This window comes from Haliotis rufescens, unplaced genomic scaffold (genome assembly GCF_023055435.1).
Source record: "Haliotis rufescens isolate VD_foot unplaced genomic scaffold, xgHalRufe1.0.p SCAF_11, whole genome shotgun sequence".
In the NCBI taxonomy this organism is placed as follows: domain Eukaryota; kingdom Metazoa; phylum Mollusca; class Gastropoda; order Lepetellida; family Haliotidae; genus Haliotis; species Haliotis rufescens.
The window spans coordinates 6,260,047-6,280,660 of record NW_025963791.1 but is presented as its reverse complement, the minus strand read 5'-3'; the positions used below and the strand labels follow the sequence as shown (position 1 = coordinate 6,280,660).

General features: G+C 40.4%; 1 protein-coding gene across 3 annotated transcripts in view; it reads right to left on the bottom strand.

The window, feature by feature from the left end:
- The window catches only part of LOC124134290 (receptor-type guanylate cyclase Gyc76C-like), a 199,144-nt gene that overhangs the window by 47,770 nt on the left and 130,760 nt on the right, over positions 1-20,614 (bottom strand). For all 3 annotated transcript variants that reach the window (XM_046499028.2, XM_046499027.2, XM_046499025.2), the window contains exons 4-9: positions 19,368-19,514; positions 11,621-11,790; positions 9,032-9,167; positions 4,744-4,895; positions 3,363-3,468; positions 2,311-2,389 (exon numbers count right to left, since the gene is read on the bottom strand). In XM_046499028.2, coding sequence (XP_046354984.2) covers positions 2,311-2,389; positions 3,363-3,468; positions 4,744-4,895; positions 9,032-9,167; positions 11,621-11,790; positions 19,368-19,514 — 790 coding nt within the window. The remainder of the gene's footprint in view (positions 1-2,310; positions 2,390-3,362; positions 3,469-4,743; positions 4,896-9,031; positions 9,168-11,620; positions 11,791-19,367; positions 19,515-20,614) is intronic.

Genomic DNA, 20,614 nt, shown 5'->3' with positions numbered 1-20,614 from the left:
ATGTGAAGGACAGCCCAAAGTGATGCAGGTCTTTTACCACTTTGTTGGAACCAGTGAGCGCGGGTGTGGTGCATTCGAACCCACGATCATAGGTTCCTGGCATGCCTAAGGGAAGCAACTCTGTACATCGCATTGCTTCTAAAAGGAGATTGAAGTCACTGCAGGCTACGTTAATCCCCAATCTAATGCCAACGTTAATCCCCTTATCATGCGTGAGTGTTCACCCCAAAACATGTATCGCTTTTAATCTTCCTCCTAACTCCATGCAAATACCTGCATTAAAAAGCTTTTACGCTTCGTAATTTCATAAAAATCCCAGTTCAAATACAGTGTAGTTACATCTTAAAACTGAGAAAGGGAGGTATAAAAAGCTTATATACGTTTGAAAACTGTTTTCTATATTTGTCAAATACTTGTAATAAGTTGTGAATGAATATCATAAGTATCTCTCCTTTGTCTTTGATGTTCCGAGTGCCTTAAAACGGATCCGATCACTCGGATCTAACATCAAATACAAGTCTGGTGGTGTTGGTCGCGTCAATTACATGATTTGTTGTAGATCGATGTGATCCCCGTTATATGGATCCAGCTTTGCACATCAGCAATAAGCTGACACGCGAATCCTACTGGTTTGGCTCGAAATATATTGGTGCATTTCTACATTTCTACAACCAAGCCACCGTTATATGCCTCATTTTGATAGTTTAATGTGTGCGTTATGCCAACATAGCTAATTATACTAATGTTCTGAAACCTGATTCTAAAGGTCACTGTACACGGTTACCTGTTGTTTAGTATGAAGACCAACTTAAAGAGCAGTGTGAACACTTCCATGCAGATCTGTTTAAACACTTACTGAAAGGACAGTTTGAACACTAACTAAAATATCAATTTGAAGACTTACTATGTCAATTAAACATGAATACCTAACACAGTATATTGACTCCGACCAGTCCTTGTTTTATCTCCTTAATGCCGAGCGCCAGGCAGGGTAAAACTAAGTACCATCGTTTGACATATTTTGGTATGACGTGACCATGGATCGAACCCCAAAACGGAGGCGGTCGCAGATCAATATGAACACCTCAAAATCAAAATAAACATCTTTATATCACTATCAAACCCCGCAGATCAATATAAACACGTGCATATCACTATGAACACCTGCAGATCAATATAAACACCTGCGGATCAATATAAACACCTGTAGATGATCACCACAAAGACTTACAGATAACCATGAACACCTGTAGACTTGCTTGATAACGGTGTCAGAACCTACACCGAAATGTCGCTATTAATTGTAATAAAGTCGTTCATCCATATATCTTATCCTTACTTAGTACGCCGACTTCTAAATGCCTCTCAAAGAAGTTAAACACTTGTAGATCACCATGCACATCTGCAGGTCAATATAAACACCTGCAGATCACCATGCACACCTGCAGATCAATATAAACACCTGCAGAACACCATGCACACCTGCAGATCAATATAAACACCTCAAAATCAATATATACATCTTTAGATCACCATCAAACCCCACAGATCAATATAAACACGTGCATATCACTATGAACACCTGCAGATCAATTTAAACACCTGCGGATAAATATAAACACCTGTAGATGATCACCACAAAGACTTACAGATAACCATGACACCTGTAGACTTGCTTGATAACGGTGTCAGAACCTACACCGAAATGTCGCCATTAATTGTAATAAAGTTGTTCATCCATATATCTTATCCTTACTTAGTACGCCGACTTCTGAATGCCTCTCAAAGAAGTTAAACACTTGTAGATCACCATGCACACCTGCAGGTCAATATAAACACCTGCAGATCACCATGCACACCTGCAGATCAATATGCACACCTGCAGAACACCATGCACACCTGCAGATCAATATAAAAACACAATGAACACCTGCAGGTCCCCAAAAACCTGCAGATCAATATAAACACCTGCAGTTCAATATAAACACCTGCAGATCACCATGCACACCTGCAGATCAATATAAACACTTGTAGAACAGAATGAACACCTGCAGGTCCCTAAACACCTGCAGATCAATATAAACACCTGCAGATCAATATAAACACCTGCAGATCACCATGCACACCTGCAGATCAATATAAACACTTGTAGAACAGAATGAACACCTGCAGGTCAATAAAAACACTTGCAGAACACTTGTCACACCTGCAGGTCAATAGAAACACCCGCAGAACACTTGTCACACCTGCAGATCAATATAAACACCTGCAGATCAATATAAACACCTGCGGGTCACTATGAACACTCACCTGTAGATGATGAGCAGGATGATGATAACAACAAACATCATGCCTCCAAGTACACCGAACACAATCTCTACGGTGTAATCTGGAACGACAAAACACAACGTTCACACTCAGTTTACATTCTTACCCCAGGTGTAAACACGGACTCGTGTACTTATGTAAGACCTTCATACTAACTGGTCGTACGTCAAACCGCCAAGAACCGGGCGTTGCCTGGGTAGTGCAGTCATGTGATGATATTTTGATATATTAAGACATCCATTGTACAGATATACATGGATACCTTACCACAAACACCAATGGGTGTTGCGCTTTATTCTAGGCGAGTCTTTTGAGCTACGTTTTTCGCATTCTCTAAGGATTTAATATACTGATATTTTGTGATGAACCAATTGCAAAACCACAGCTCCGTTGCACAAAGCGGCCTAAGCGCTAGGACTATCGTAACGTCATGTTACAGTATGGAGTTACGACTGTAGTACCACTAAGATCGCTTTGTGTAGGAGGGCCAAAGTTGGACGGACAGAGACTCAAATCTTCACCTCTAGGATAATAGAGGTTCCGCCATGTTCGATTCCTTTCAAATAATCTAACATGAGTTGGGTTTAAGGCCGCTTTCAACAGCATACCTTACATCACGGCGTGTCTGCTTAGCGTGGAGGAACAAACAAGGTGAGGTGAAATTGGGTTTAACGTCGCGTCCAAGATTATTGCACTTATATAGCGACGGGCATGCACGTGTATGTATGTGTGTGTCTGCTTGTACTAGTCCGGACTGATGCCGATTTATACTGCTAGCTCACTGAGATACCATGCTGCAGTTTAACATGTGTACCCCACTCAGACACAGTATACTGACTCCGAGCCGACCAGTCCTTGTTTTAGCCCCTTAATGCCGAGCGCCAGACAGGGTAACAACAAGTACCATCTTTTAACGTCTTTTGGTACGACGCGGTCGGGGATCGAACCCCGGACCTTCCGCTCTCCAGGCGGACGCTCTACCACTAGACCTAGGAGGCGGTTGAGGAACAAACAAATAAACAAAGTACACTAACGTTTTGGTGGTATACACCTCTCTGCTAGGTATCCACATTCTGGTTCATCGCGAGGCGGATGGCCGAGGATCCAGTCGATTTCCTTGCCGTCAAACAGCCGGAAATTCTGTTTAAAGGAATAACAGTGATTGAGTGAGAGTGTTGGGTTTAAGGCCACTTTCAACAGGATACCTTACATCACGGTGTGTCTGATAAGCGTGGAAGAAAAGCTCAAAGTGACGCAAGTCACAAGCACGGGTATGGTGCAGACAAACCAAGAATCATGATTAGTGAAAATCTGGGATTCGAACCCACGATCATAGAATACTGGCACGCTTAAGGGAAGCAACTCTTCACAGCGAATTACAGCGCCTTAGACGACTGAGCATAATACAACAACCGCAAGTAACAAAATCTATTATTGGCGTTTCTACTTCAACAAAATAACACGAATGATTACACTAAGCACCACCTCTTAAAATAGTGAGGGAGATTTTTAAGAATGAATCGTGGCAGTTTTAGTCATCGATGCGTTCTTATGAACGACAGTATGCGTAACAACATCAAACAGACTGTAAAACATATTAAAATATGACATGTTTTGGCTATATACGTCAGATATATCATCGACTCAATTGTTCATTCTTTCACGGAATTGATTTTCAAGATTAAATTTTGCGTTCATTAGTCTTATATATGTGTTGGGTTTAAGAGTAATGAATGTTTGACAAATTGTGACGGTATTACGCACTACTGATCCAAAAACACCACAATTTCCCATCTTACCCCTATCGTCGGCGGTCATAACATCTGATTGTGTGTGGCGGTTATACGTCATTAACGGTTGTAATGTGTTCCCAATTCGTTCATTATCATACAACTATTACTAGAAACTCATATCTCTTACAATTAAGGAAAGTTTAAGATACTTCCGAGTTTCCCTTACTTTTTTAAAAGAGTATACGTGCATCTGACATAATATACTGCTTTCGCAGCAATCTCTGGAAATAAAAATAGACAAGAAATATAGCGCTTGTTTAATTCTCCAAATCGAGAAACTATAAAAACCAATATATATGTATGTTACACAATATATTGCTGACCATCTTCCTCTCGAAATGAGAATCCTAAATTGTAGATTATAAAATACTATTTATATCCACTATAATACATATTGGATTCCAAGCTATCTGTGGAAATAAAATAGGACCAGTATCCAAATATAGCTAACCGAATTTGCCACTCCACATACGGAGTCCTCATGGCCTAACAACCCTGAAGTCAAATACAGTCACTGTAAGGATTCCACCCCAAGCAGCCGGACTTAACCCTTTTATGAACGGGCGTCCCAGAGGCCTTGGGGGTCAAGAGTCACTGAAGGACTATTTGTAGACCCACGTACCGGTATAAGACTTGACCCCTCGATATGGAAGTGGCCCACGGGTCTCATCGAGAACTCGGAGAAGTAGCTCTTGTATTGGGCCCTAGCTAGGACGGTGTAGTTGCCCTCGGCATCCCCATTGGCGTCGATGTGTGATAGGTATCCCTGGACACCTGCGTCAGAGAAAGGGTATTGGATTAGTGGACGCCATCTTATCTGGGGCGAAGTAGTGCTTAGGTTATTTCGGAAATCTCGAGAAACATACCGCGTACTTCACGTGTGATTGTTGTTGGGTGTTGTTCTGGGAGATTCAGCATCTCCCGGGGGAGGAATTTTATTCCCCCCAGGGAGTTGAGAATGCATGGTCAATGTCCAGAACTGATCCGCTGATCGGGGAAATATACGTTGTGTGGGATAGGCGATGTATTAGTGTATAAATCATCATCATCATCATCATCATCATCATCATCATCATCATCATCAACAACAGTCATAATGATATATACTGATACTTCAACAGCAGCTACTACTACTACTAGTATCATTACTACTAATACTACTATCATTACTGCTACTACTACTACTACTACTACTACTACTACCATTACTACTACTACTACTTCTACAACTGCTGCTATTAATACTACTATTGATGATGCCTATGGTGATGGTGATGTTAATAATTAGTCTTTAGTTTTCGTGACCCAATTTGGCCTTGATTTTGAGAATAAATATAGTTGAATAACTCTCAGATAAATCACAAATTACCACTGTTCTAAATATTGGTATTCTTGTTTTAATCCAACGAATTCCACATGTCATAACCATGGCACCAAGCCAGAACGTTTTACCAATTTTACCAAATTCAAAGACTTATAGTGTTTTGTCTGCCTTTGTGTCTCCATGTAGATGGGTAACGATGGTCCCCGCGGGCAACCACACTGTGTCAGACACATCATAACCCCGAAGAGCATGGATACAGTGATCGCCACCACTCAATCCCTTTCCGTTACTCAAACAAGTTCACATTTTAGAAGACACCACGAAAAAATTCTAATTGGACCAGTGAATATGTTTGCCTCGAGCGAGATACGTGGGAGATTCAAAGTGTCGCCATTACTGTTAATGGTGAGCTGATGACGATTGCAGATGTCCTTTCATCGCAAAGGCCGGACAGAGAATCGGATGTTAAAGTTTCACGATCGGAGATAGTGTATACGCCATTTACAGCAGAAGGAGAAAGGCCACAAAACTGAATAGTCCGCGATAGTTAAAGTGGCCGTCAGACAGGCGTCCATTTGTCTTAAAGGTGGCACCGATATGGGTTTATTTCACGGTATAAAATTCAAGAATGCACTTCACACCTGTGGTTTCCTTCACCCACGTACTGAGAGATTTGTGTATTTTAATTTGTTACACTTGAGATGTGTAGACGCGTGTAAAAAACAGTACGTGACTCTGAAACTGTGTCAGAGGATATGTATTACTGGGAAGCTCCTGGCAGGCGTTACGAAGTCTCAGACGTGTGCTAAATCGTGTCTCTTAGTTTTTTATGAGAATTCCTGAAAGTGAAGTAATGTTTATAGGTCGCATCAGTTTCAAGGCAAATCATCCACAAAAAATGAATACTATTTCAGATACATGATAACAGCTGATGTGGCTTTCTCAGAGAATAATCTACGGCTCAGGAGGAATTTGGTTTATGTGCTGAAGTGATATTTTTAAAAAGTTAGGAGTTATTTTTTTCTACACATTAAAAAATGTGAAATTACTGAAGGAACTGAAATTGTGCCATTTGTCTGCGACAGCCGGCACTGATGACCAAGTAGCCTGATTTCGCTTGGCGGGGTCGTTGTGCCAGAAGCGTGGGTTCGAATCCCGGTTCGTCCTGATTATGTTTGTAGGTTTATCAGCACCATACCATGCTTGTGGTTTTCACCCCACTTCAGGCTTTCCAGGGCGTTTCACTGAAATACTCTTTAAAGCGGCGTTAAACCCAACTCACTCACTAACTCACAATGACACAAGACTTGTATTAAGTACATCTACTGAGAACATTTCTTTAAAATCTTTATAAATTCAAGCTCGTTAGCCAAAATGGCAAGTCTAATAAATTGCCAGTCCGGTTTAAAAGTTGCCAGTCCAGAAAAAGCTCCTTACTGGAATTAATCAAAGCGACAAAACCATTTCCAGATTTAACATTACTCATAAGGAATCTCTGCACAAATAGTCCGTTGTACGAGTGCAACTACTGGTATGATTTTTTTTATGAATAATTATAATCAATAATGATATAGGTTTTCGCGAAAAGGTGATGACAGCCGTCACAAACACTTGCAAAGACAAGTCAAGTGTTCACCTGAACAAAGACGGGAACATATGTTACAAAATAGGGAATTGCATTGGACAATTGTGGTCAATGAAATCTCCCACATACATCCTCTGAAGTATTTCTAAGTCCTATTAAGGCCTTGAATGCTGTAACCCTGATCAAACAAGTTATGTGCGGAGGTCGTATGATGCTTTTTGAAATATTCACAGAAAGAGCATCCTCGATAGTACCTAAGAAATGTGAAACCATCGAGTAACTATGATGTTGATAACTATGATAGTTCCTGTGAGCATGTGTGTGAGTGAGTGAGGTTTGACACTTTCCTCAGTGTGCTAGCTACAAGAATGGCTATCACACATTGTACCCGTATGGGGAATGGACATCGGTCGAGAGAATGCTTTAACCACTTAGCTTGCCAAACGTCTAATCCTGCATAAAGCGTTGATTGAAACGGTGCATTGCTGAAGCATCACACACTACTTGGGCTGTACATTCCTTAATATATTCAATACTGACGAGTGATGGTTCAATCACAACTCATGACACGGTTCGATACCTCCAATGCTTCAAAGGAGAGCAATACAATAAACAGATCACCAAACCGACATGTGTTAAGACAGTGGACTTTCATGAAACCTTCTTGCCCCGGAAGCCACAACAAACAACCAATCCCATTGACAACATTCCGCTGACGTTGCTTTCTTTAGCCACATCAACAAATTACGAAGGTTGTCAGGTTTCATTCTCGGACGTTCTCAGATTCCCAAAGAAGGTGACCCGATAATGTCCGGCACTGTCCTGCCATCTCATTCGGACATGTGATAGCCTTCAGGGTCTGACCAGTGAGGACGAAACAAGCGCCATGCAATTTGTGCCCAATTGAGTGGCTGCCAATTTGCTGTGCTAACCATTCCTAGCCAGAGACGCCCAGTGCGCCCAGGAGGTGCAAGCTTCTTGTAACCTTGGACACAACAGCTAATAAAGCTGATAGAATATAGCAGTCCCTTGTGGATTGCCAAATACCTAACTCTTAAACGAGAACGGAACTATAATCAATGGCAGTTGTTAAAGAATAGAAGGTTTCACTTGGGACGTATAAACAGCAAATATCTGCCCCCATAAGTCAGTGAGAATAATACGCCATTCGTCAGGAGTTGTAAAGACGAACCACTCAGAGTCCCAATGCAGAAGAGCCTCATGTTTAGAACAAAGTAAAGTAGGACTTCGACAAGGTGTGCATATTTAGAAGAGTGTGGGGCTTTGTAGTGCGTCAGAAGAGTTGTTACCTAGAACTGGCAGGTTATAGTTTAGAAATCACGAAAGAGAGCCTCGGAGTGCTTATTTCTATCGACTAGTGTTGATATAATCTGGCAAGATTCTCTATGACAACAATATTCCACTGATATCACGGGGGGTAAGCTTAGTGTAGGGGGAAAGCCCAAAAGGACAGGTAGACTTTTGTTGTGGTGAAACCCTTGAATACCCGTAGATCGGAACAAAGCCGGCATTCCAACCCAAGTTCATTGGATTTTGACAAAGCTTATAGAGCAAATTGTGGCACCTCAGGCCACTTAAGAAGCTCTGTCCATGTGTCGTAAATGAGTGAGTGGGCAGGATATGTCAATACCGTCGCCGTCACTTGGGTGAGTGTGTGAGTTTGGTTTTAAAGTCGCTTTTAACAGTATTCCAGTTATACCACGGCGTGTCTCTTAATGTGGGAGGAAAGCCCGAAGTGATGCAGGTCTAAGACGTTTACCGCTTCGATGAAGCCAACGAACACGGGTATGGTGCTGACAAACCTAGAAACATAATCGGGGCGAACCGCAATTCGAAACCACAGTCATAGATTTCTGGCGTGCCCAAGGGATGCAACTCTGCACAGCGAAATGCAGCCCTTAAAACGACCGAGCAACCCGTGTATGAAACAAACACTTAAATGTAAAAATGATGAACACGATGTAGATATATGATACTAACTTGTGAAGGAGCGATCCCGGATGCAATTAATGATGGCTGTGCCGTCGCTGTGGTTGCCATTTTTCCGAAGTACTTCTTTCAAGGCATCGGCATACAACATGACAGCATCGTACAAGTATGCCGCGAACACGGTGATCTTATGAGGAGAAAAAGGGAACATGTTTACATTAACATAATATTTTCAGGGAGGGGCCTGTGATTTGTATTCCAAAAAACACTCCACACTTTCAGTGTTGTTTTTTTTATTGTTTCAGGCAGAATTTGTACTTTAAGACATGCAGTTTTTCCTTTGAACGGAAGACCAAACAAATGAACAATTTCGTTCCCAGAACACATTTATTTCCGAGCATCCGGGTTGTCAAGGGAACATTATGTTTTCAATAAAACCAGAAATAAAATACATTTTCCCCAGTAATTTCTAGAAGATTTTTAGATAATTTTTCCTAATATCCCGGGCTCCCTCCATGATACCGACTGGTCAGCCCCTTTGTTTCCCCCGTCGTGATGAGACTGGGACATTACAAAGAACCTTAAAACAAAATCTAGGAAACATCGGGGTGATTGGGGACAGTGGATAGATTTTAAATCATAAGATTACATATTCAATACCAGTATACTGAAACAATGTAAAAACGCATATTCGATTTTTTGTAATGTTGCCCAAAATGCCACCAAAATGAAGTTGTTCCTTGTTGCATGAGGTAATCAAACAAAACAATGTGGCCACTCGGGCTCGACTCTCATTCGATGTTTTTTGAGATGCCCTTGAGCACAAAATGTCTGATGCTTGAAAACAGGAATATGCGTTTTCATAGTTTGTCGGTATGCATGTATATTCGGCCATTTCCCAACATGGTCATAATTACAAGCGTACTAAGGGACCGATCATTTGATATTCTTGGGGAAGCGCTGGGATTTTATTTTAAGACATAACATGTAGCCTTCCAACATTCGTGCCACTGCCGATTTACTACAGTTTTATTGATATCTTTGACGGAATTGGCTTGACATCTGGATCTGCTAAACCTGATTGATCGAGGCTGACTTTGATAGAACACCATGATATCTCCCTTTAGAGGGCTGCTTTCTGTATTAAGTGTTCGAAAACGACTTTCAAGTCCGACCTTAAATTATCAATAAACTTCCCACTAAACTGAACACAAAGGCATGCGGATATTACGTTGCGAAAATGATGACTGCTTTCACCGTATTGACGTCATGGGAAAGAATATGTAACGGTCTGATTTAGATCCCAGTACAATCAAACAGTTTCATGTTAGTCTTTCTAAAATTGGCGATCTACTTCTCATCCTGTTACATGTAACATATCTCAGGAAACCTCTTTCAAAGTTTGAATTGATTTCATGAGGTCAAAGTAACAAACCATTCTCTCGAATCCAAGTATTAGGGGATATGGCTGCAACATGCTCTTTGTAAATACTTGCTTTCAACGTCGGCTTTACGACTTTCAAAACGGTGTTATGTTCGATCAAAGCCGTAGTCTAAAGCCAAATACGGAATTACATCAAACTGGCGGAAAGGATCTAAAACAATAATGAGTTTCGTTCGCATGCAGATTCAATTATTACCAAACCATTGATGGTAAAAAAGTGTTGTTGATCAACAAATGTATCCGTAACATATGATATGTCCATTATTGCCGCATCTTAGGCACAAAAGAATGGCGCAAAAAAGCTCGCAAAGAGTAATATTTCCTTTCATATTACATTATCTTCGTGCAGCTGAGATGGGTGAAAGGGAAGCAGGTTACTGGCTCCAGTAACAAATGGTTGTCTGGAAACCCGATCTAATATCATGGTTACTCTCAGCATGACGGACTTCGTCTGGTCAGTTGGCAGGAACATTGCGTAATGCCAGATTAGATTTTACTGTACCCATTTGCTGACTGACGTGGATATTGAATCAAGGAATGATATACTTTTGTTTTCAAGATAAAAGGAGTTAAAAGTTTGTATTCTTTACTGTATGTTTGATTAAGATATAACTTTCAGATTCAGTTCCAAAAACGTTGGCTAAGTAATGGTATTAAATTGTTGTTTTTCATAATGTCTGCCATGGTGGCCATATTGAAAATCGGACAAACTTGGATGATACGAGTTTTAAAAACAGGCATGCTAAGTTTCAGTTTCAGTGGACTAGTGTTTTTCAAAAGATGCCACAAAGACGTCGAAGTTGGCGTCTTCGGCGAAACCCAAAGACCGAATGATCATGTATATCCAAACGTTGAAAGAGTTTCATAGGCCTTATGATGTACACATGTTCCTAATAACCTCTTTATTATCCATAATTGATAAAAGTTGTTGTGAAGAAGTGTCCTCAATGGAGACAACCGTGAATAGATTTTGATTTTTCACATAACGTTAAAATTAATAGCGTGACGTGATCATCTACAATGCCATCAATATCAGTTAATCACGTCAACAATTATATGGGCATGACGTCAACAATTGTTTCTGCATTAGGTCACCAAAGGCATACTGCACGTGAAGTCATTAGTACACATACTAAACTTAGGGAATTTCAACCATTTCTCTTAACATCATATAAACTACGTGTTCTTGTTTCTACCTTTTTAGATTTGAATGGGTCTGGAAAATTAAATGGCGGCATCTCGTTGTAACGGTTGACCTGTCTCTGGAAATCCACGTACGTGGGGTCTGACGGCGGGCTGTACGTCACCACCAGCAGTGACCGTGACGCTTCAAGGTTCCGGGTGTCGTTGAAGATATCCATAGTCCCTGGGGAAAGATGCATACACACATAAAGGGTTAATACAAAAGTATCTCGATATACAACAGGGATCACGGCCGTCTCATCAGTAGACTGGGCCGTTGTGCAGAGTTGCGTCCCTTATCCTATAGTGAGAGGGTGAGGTTTTACGCCGCCATTAGCAATATTCCAGCAATATCACTGCAGGGAACACCAGATATGGGCGTCATACATTGTAACCAAGCGAGGAATCGAACCCGGGTGTTCAGTGTGACGAGCGAACGCTTTAGCCACCAGGCTACCCACCGTCCCGTAGCCTTTCATGATTCCGGGTTTGAATTAGTATCAAACAACCCGGGCCATGCTTCAACCTGAAACATTACATTTTTAAGATTATAAATACACACTTCATGGTTCCATACCACATTGATTACCCCTCGTGGGGATTTAGGTATGGAGTAGGTCCTTAGCAAACTATGCATGTCGTACGCAATTTAGTGGATCAGTAGGTCAGACTCGGTGACATGGCTGATAGCACGTCATCGTACCCGACGAATCCTTTCTCACAACACAAATCACTGGTTTGTCTGTCCATATATGATTTTTTTACTGGCTGAGTGCGATGTTCAACAAAAACAAACAAACAGCGATTTACTTTGTTGTATTTCTGTATGTTCCTTTATTTATGTCCATCAGTATATGAAGCTATGTCATTCAGCTACCAGATATATCATACGATGAAAAAACAGCGAAGCAAAACCTTATAAAGCCTTCATGCTGTCCCAGGGCATTTTTGCTTGCTATAATCGATCTGAGGCAATAATTACAGGATCCAAGAAATCATATTTAACAGCTTCCTGTAGCGTTTTAATGTGTACGATACTTCATCTCTTTAACGCAGTAGGCTGTACTGGTATTGTGTCATCTTAAACTACGGGACGTGAAAAATGACGTTTATATCATACACATAAAAATTCTCAATTATGAAACAACTTTTTTATTATATACTTGCCACATGTAGCGCCACATAATGGTATATCAGAGACACGGCGTGTGTCCTTAATTAAAAAAAGGCAGTAATGTTTTCCATCGATACATGTTTTATATAAAATGTAATTGAAAAATGACAAGAATGGAGATATTTATTATATGTATTTCCCGATGGCCATTTCCTGGAATCATCATTGATATACATACGTACAACCTTCCATAGAATGTCTGACCAGAATCCTTCAAAATTGATAATATCACTGCTCTAATCTCGCATCTAAGGGTCAAAACCTTCCCATGTCTTGATGGTTATGTTTTTGTAATTCACTTCGATATTAAACTGCATGTTGTTCGCCTTTGAAATTTGAAAAAAGCCGAGTTATGTACTCAATATCATGTTGGAAAATCTGGTAATCGATATTGGTTAACTTTTTGAATGTCACTCGGCTTACTCCGTAACGAGGCGTATTTGTATTGAAACACTGACATTATATGACCGATAGAGACGGAGGAGGTTGCTGCAGTGATGGAGAGTGATGACGTTGGCTTGGTGACGGTTTGGTCGTGTGAAAGTGGAATTGTGTTTAAATGTTTGAAACATATTATTTTTTGTATAATTGAATATGTAAATCTTGATGATCTAAAGCTGTATAAAATCCCAAACATTATATCTTTCGTTCATTCATAATTATCTCTTTTTAAAAGAAACGTGCTCGCACATCTAAACAGACACGTACAAAGTATATATATACAGTGACAGACGTATATTCTGGACCCTGTTAAACCGGAAGGCTCACGTTCCGAACAGTTACTTTGTTTGTTTGTTGTTTAACGCCACACTCAGCATTATTCCAGCTATATGACGGCGATCTGTAAATACTCGAGTCTGGACCAGACAATCCAATGAGTGACATCATGAGCATCAATCCACGCCATTGGGATACGATGACATGCATCTACCAAGTCAGCGAGCCTGACCACCCGATCCCGTTACTCGCCTCTTACGACAAGCATGGGTTGCTGAAGACCTACTCTACCCCGGATCTTCATGGGTCCCGAACAGTTACTGTCAGGACCGTCCATTTAAACACAAAGGACCATTTCTCACGAATTATTAATCTCGACATGTGTTAATCTGTCCAATTTCAAAGGGGTTAACGAGATGTCACTAAACCTCTTTCATGTGTGTGGTTCCTTTACAAGACGAAGTGTTAACATTCTCAAGACAATATTTATATCGTTTAATATTTATATATATATATAGTTTAATTGTATTTCTTGTCTATTCAGAATTCATAAACTGCCGGGCTGAAACAATGCAAACCTAATGTCCTAAACACAACTATGATACCCGTATCAATTACATCACCATCGAATAACCGTTTACTGCTTCACTTTTACTAACCATCAAACATAGGTGGGTTCCTACTTTACTCAATTTATCAATGAAAACATAAAGTTATTGATTTTTAAGCAACTATAGAACACCACACGTAACTGAATAGAAGATTTATGCACTTTGTATTTCCGATCCTCAAACAGATTATCATAAAGGAAACTCCGTGGGGCCCGACTGCGTCAAAACGTGGTCCAAATGTCGGAGTCCCTGTAGGATTCCCATGGCCTGTCGGTAAGAAAGCCTGCAACTGACACGTCCGGAACTACCAACTTCTTCACATTATGGACAATCAGATGAGCGTTAACCAATGGCCATACTGGCACCAGTTCCACCGATTTCTGTTTATCAAAACCGCCGTTACTGCTAAATACGGTTTTAATATTACACCGACAGGTGGAATCGAGCGTTAAATTGTGTAAGAGCGTTAGACGACCGCCATGTTTCAAGTCTATGTTCTGTGTCTGTGCAAAGGAGGTGATTTTAATTGAATTTTTTTTTTTTTAATAACTTATATGTAACCCAACATGCTACTGACAAATCTTAATATAATATCCGTGTCAGATAAACAATGCCTTTGGTCATACAGAATGAAATAAGTGGTCAATTTTCAATACGCCAAGGTGTCTTGACAGAAGCCATGCACCATGCATGTTGTTTCCACGTTCATACTAGACCTCTCGCCATTAAACTTGGTTTGGTTCTGGTTTAATTATATTCCAGCCAAATAACGACGAAGGACACCTGGTTAGGTTTCACACTTTGCACTTATGTCAGGACCTCGCGACGATGTAAAGGTTTAACCATCAGTCTCCATAAACATCAAAGATGAAATGAAAATATGTATTTGGATGTTGTGTTCTCCACATCTTATAATCGTTTGCAGGGCATAATGTTCGTGCGTGTGCGTGTGGGATTTTAAAAATAATTTAACAAGTAGTGAACGACGTCGTATTTTAGGGTGAACAATTGACTTGCCTTTGCATGTGTTTGTGACGGGTCCGAAAGGTTGAGCAGGATACGCTCACTTTGTAAAATCACTATTTGTAGCGATTCAGAAATACATGATCACGTCAGTCATGAATCATACAATCGACTTTTAGCAGAGATTTCTTATGAATAAGGAAATGGTTTCGTCGCATTAATTTACTTTTATTTCAAACAAATCCAAGCTTAAATATTAACCATTTCATAACACTGACACGGTTACTAGAAATAGAATGCGTCTCCAATAACAGTTGATTACACCTTTTTACGAAACGAAAAAAGAAAATTAAGATAGATCCACAATGTCTCGACGCTGAGTGTAAACGTTGATGAAAGATGAAAAGACACATAAGCTAGTACCCTTTTTGAAGACGATATATTATGATGTTGAATGTAAAAACAAGTTCCCCGCATCAGTTGACCAACGAGACTCGTATTTTGGGGGAGACTCGTGTAGGCCAGCATGGAGAAGGAAGTAGTAGCAGCGTATAACAAGAAGTAATCCAAGAGATAATCCCCTTTCAGCCCGTGATTGGTACCATCAGGCTTTGACAGGCTTTCCATAGGTTCCCCATTAGCAGATTAACTACTTTTAGGCAGGGAGAATGCTGGGAGAACATGCGATGGCAACATCTTACATGATCGCAAATACACTGCAAGGTTCATATTACTTTTTAAAAGGAATGCATAAAAATATCTTACAATGCAGACTTTGTTTTTCTCGGAGAACAGACGGCCTTGGTCTTAAATAGGTTTTCTTTCAAAGTGACTGGCAATGGAGTCCGTCTGGCAATGGTTTTTATACGGTCCCATTCATATGGACTCGAGAAGTTTTTTACCATTTCAGGTTTCCGGGAATTGGATGTGAAGGAAAAAGTTTAAGCTCGGAAGAATATTTTTTCATTTCCTTGGAAAAGGTTTAGGTTGAGTAGTTAAGGAACAACAGTAACGTCTCAACGAATTGATTATTGGTTTATTGAAATCTATGGTTCCTTGTTTGTTCATATTTTCAAAATTATGTGCTTTTGATGGTCTGATGATGATGAAGTATTTCATATTTAGGTCTATGCATAAAGACTAAGATTGTCAAAGTACTATCGACAAGACTGTATGACAGGAGGTATGACTTCAAATTCCCAATGGTCAACTTTCCCTTCAATTTGAGAAATATTCCTGCAGCTCCAGCCTTTGGTGTCTACATTTCACAACTTTTGAGGTACCATCGAACATGCTCTTACTACCAACATTTCAAAGAGCGTCATACAACTCTTGCTAAGAAGTTGTTTGATCAAGGAGACAACATTCAATGCCCTAGCTTTCAAAAAGTTTTATGGAAGACATGTGGATAGCATTTCCAAATTTGACGCATCAGTGACAAAAAAATGATGTCCGGTGCAATTCCCTTTTTTTTGACTTGTACAATATGTTAGCGTGTTCTTTCAGGTGAACAATTGCCCTGCCTTCGCATGTGTTTGTGACAGGTGCCACCGGTGAGGCAGGATACGCTCACCCTTTTGCGAACACCTGGTATCACCACCATTTGATAGTGATTCATACACACCTGCTTAAGATACAGTCGGAATCGTACAATCGAATCTGTTTTTGGCAGATATTCCTTATGAATAAGGAAAGGGTTTTTTCGCTTTTATTTATTTGAAAAGCCATATTCAGCTATATTACTACCATAGAGGACACAAGCCTCCTTATTAAAACTTAAGCAAATTTAAACCTATTGAAAGCTATGTGTCAATTTAGAAATACATAGAAAATATAGCACCCGTCTCTAACGCTGCATACACTGCGTCTATTTGGAGAAATATAGACTTTTATATATCTTCAAGAACTATTTTTTCATTAAAAACAACAACATATCCATCAGCTCTCATTGTTCGAAAAAATATCTTTCGAAAAAAACTTTGTAAAGTAATAAAGAAATCAGATCAACATTGACTGAATTCATCATGAATGTTTACGAGGATAAATCACGCGTGGCACACTATTGTTTATATAGATTCCGACTCGTGAGTGAAGTGAAGCAAACTGTCTTTGTCTAACTCTATTGTCTGTTGCGGTGATGGGCAAAACATAGTCAGCCTGTGCTTTGGTGAAGATTATCAGATTATTGAAAACAGTCAGCTCAAAATAGATATTATGTACGGTCTGGTAATTTTCAGGATGGCGATAATGATTATTTATGGGGCGTTATTGTATTATGCCCGTGTCAGCTAGTTCGTGGAATAGGTCGCCTCATAATATCACCCGTGGCTTCTACAACACAATCAGGTCTGGAACCTGGTTAAACTAACGGCGTAGCGTTCCAATAGAATTATGTCTTATAGACATGAGAACATATTTGTATTTTTAGTAAGTCGGGGTAATGGCTATATGTGCGTACTTGAACACTTGTGATAACTTACAAAAGTGAAAAATCACGTTAAAAACGGTAATCATGTGTATAACCAAGTGACTATTTATAGTGTTTATAGTGAGCGCATAGGTTTAATGTCGCTTCAAACAGTATTTCAGTAACGGGGTGTTGATGTGGGAGAAAAGTCCAAAGGGATGCAGGACGTTTATAGATTCGAGTCATCCCCATCATGTTTGTTTGTTGGTTTGTTGTTTAACGCCACACTCAGCAGTATTCCAGCTATATGACGGCGGTCTGTAAATAATCGAGTCTGGACCAGACAATCCAGTGATTGACATCATGAGCATCGATCCATGCAATTGGGATCGATGACATGCATCAACCTAGTCAGCGAGCCTGACCACCCGATCCCGTTAGTCGCCTCTTACGACAAGCATGGTCACCTTTTACGGCAAGCATTGGTTCCTGAAGACCTATTCTAACCCGGCTCTTCACGGGCATCCCCATCATGTGTTTACATAGAGTGACTGAGTGAGAGGGTTGGATTTTACTCGACTAGAGAAATTCGAGTAGAGTTCTGGAGGGACAAGGTTCATAACCGGCACGAATCTTGGATTCAAACTGACGCTCAGCAGATCACGCAAGAGTGAGTGAGTGAGTGAGTGAGTGAGTGAGTGAGTGAGTGAAAATTTAACGTCGCATCGGCATTATTTTTCAGCCCTATAGCAACTGGATACTCTGAACAAGTTGTGCAGTCTTAACTGTTGTACTCTTTCATTTTTAGAAGATAATAATAATGATTACGATTTGTATGAAATTGTGTCAAATAGTTTAATAATTTATTTGGTTTAGTTTATTCATTCATATTAGTTAATAAAAAAATATATATTTACTGTGTATGTAGCAATAATAGGGCACAGAAATACACGTGCTACGTCTGTGACTGAAGAGTGAGTGAGTGAGTGAGTGAGTTGGGTTTAACGCCGCTTTTAACAGTATTCAAGTTATATCACGGCGTGTTAGCTTAATGTGGGAGGAAAGCCCGAAGTGATGCAGGTCTCAGACGTTAACCACTTCGGTGAAACCCACGAGCACGGGCATGGTGCTGACAAACCTAGAAACATAATCGGGGCGAACCGGGATTCGAACCCACAACCACAGGTTTCTGGCGCGCCCAAGGGACGCAACTCTGCTCAGCGAATCGCGGCGCCTTAGAAGACTAGGCCACCCGTGCCCCCCTGTGATTGACGAAATACTTTATTAACCAAGACTTTCATAGGGTTACGATGATAGACATTTGTATGGAATCGTAGTAGGGACATTGTCGCGTTTTCAAAACGTTGTTATCGCATTGTCGCGCTTGGGTTAATTTTCGCACTTTTTGCGACAACGCGACAATGTCCCTTCCAGGATTCCGTACAGTGGACATTTAAAACAACCCTATGTTTCCTAGCATCAAGTTGCTTCAGTACGAAGATCCGCGCACTCAGTGAACAATTGTCAATTCAGTCAAGCCCCCTTAATCCGACATGGTTGGTTGCATATGATTAACGGGTATGTCGGATAAACGAAATTAAGCAGTATCAACGTTCGTGATCGAAAATCGGACAACTACACGATAGATAACGATACAAACACGTAAAAAAATAAATAAAAATGAATTATTCATATTGTTATGTTACATTGTTAGCGGAATATGTTTTCTAATCATGCAACCTCTAAAGCTCAACACAAAACAACTGTTACGGACTGTGTTTTTTGTAAAGGGTGGGGGTGGGGATGTGTGAAGATTTATGACCCCTTAAATTAACGTGCTATTGTTTATAGAAAGTGAAGAAATAAGATGTCAAGACTGATAGACTTACTCTTGAAGTATTTCAGAGGGTCCTTGCTGTCGAAGGTGTTGTGGTCGACGTAGATGACGATGTAGTCGCCAGTGTCCAGCAGCCCACGGTCATACAAGTTGGTCATCAAGTCCACTACACCGTTCACCTCGCCCAGGAACACGTACACTGAAAAACACGGTCAGTTTTAGAGTACGCTTTGTAATTCATTGAATTGCTGAATAGTTGGTAGGTTTGTTTGTTGTTAAACGCGGCACTCAGCAATATTCCAGCTATATGACGGGATCAGTAAATAATCGAGTCTGGACCAGACAATCCAGTGATTGATATCATGATTATCGATCCACGCAATTGGGATAGATGACATGCATCAACCAAGTCAGCGAGCCTGACCACCCGATCCCGTAAGTCGCCTCTTACGACAAGCATAGTCGCCTTTTACGGCAAGCATGGGTTGCTGAAGATTCTACCCCGGATCTTTACGGGCATCCAAAGGACCAGGCAATATGGACGTAAACTACCTTGGGGAATCCGCTGGAAATATCACACTAAGGAGTCGAACCAACAAAATATAAAACGTCAACGTCATAGAATAAGCAGACTCGATTAACCGCCGAAATACATTTGTACATTCCATTGGGCTCAAAAGGCAAATATGCGGTGAAAAACATATGAAAATCAATAATGACACCAGGTGTTGGGGAAAAGGGTAAGCATGTTCTGTGCTACCGATAGCAGCCACAACGCTAACAATTTGCATAAAAAAGTGTTGGTCACTGACGTCGCATAACAGTACCCCTATCATGTGACGGCGGTCGGTAAGCAAACCAGACAATCAAGTGATCGATGGACCAAAAACATTTAGTCACTGATTTTTTGAGATGATAAGTATACCTAATTATAGAGGTAGTATCTTGCGCTTCACCACGAACTAACCTCAAAAAGCTTTACAGTATAATAAAAAAAATATCTTTTTCATTTCATTAGTAAACCCGAACGTTTCAACCATGAATTTACAAGTGATTCCCATTTGCTAACGTACATAGCACAAGAGGACCTAACGGAATTAAAAACAAATTAAGTGTCGTTGTTTTCCCTCCTTAACTCCCAACTCATTTCCTGTCTGCTAGGCCATCGTGATTTCAGGTGATGGAAACCACAGGAGATATTCGCATTCATTTTTCTTCCATTTTCTTCCAACATTAGGAACGGGCCGAGCACCATTATTCCTTCCCCAGGGGCACGTTTATCCTGGGTAAAATTAAATT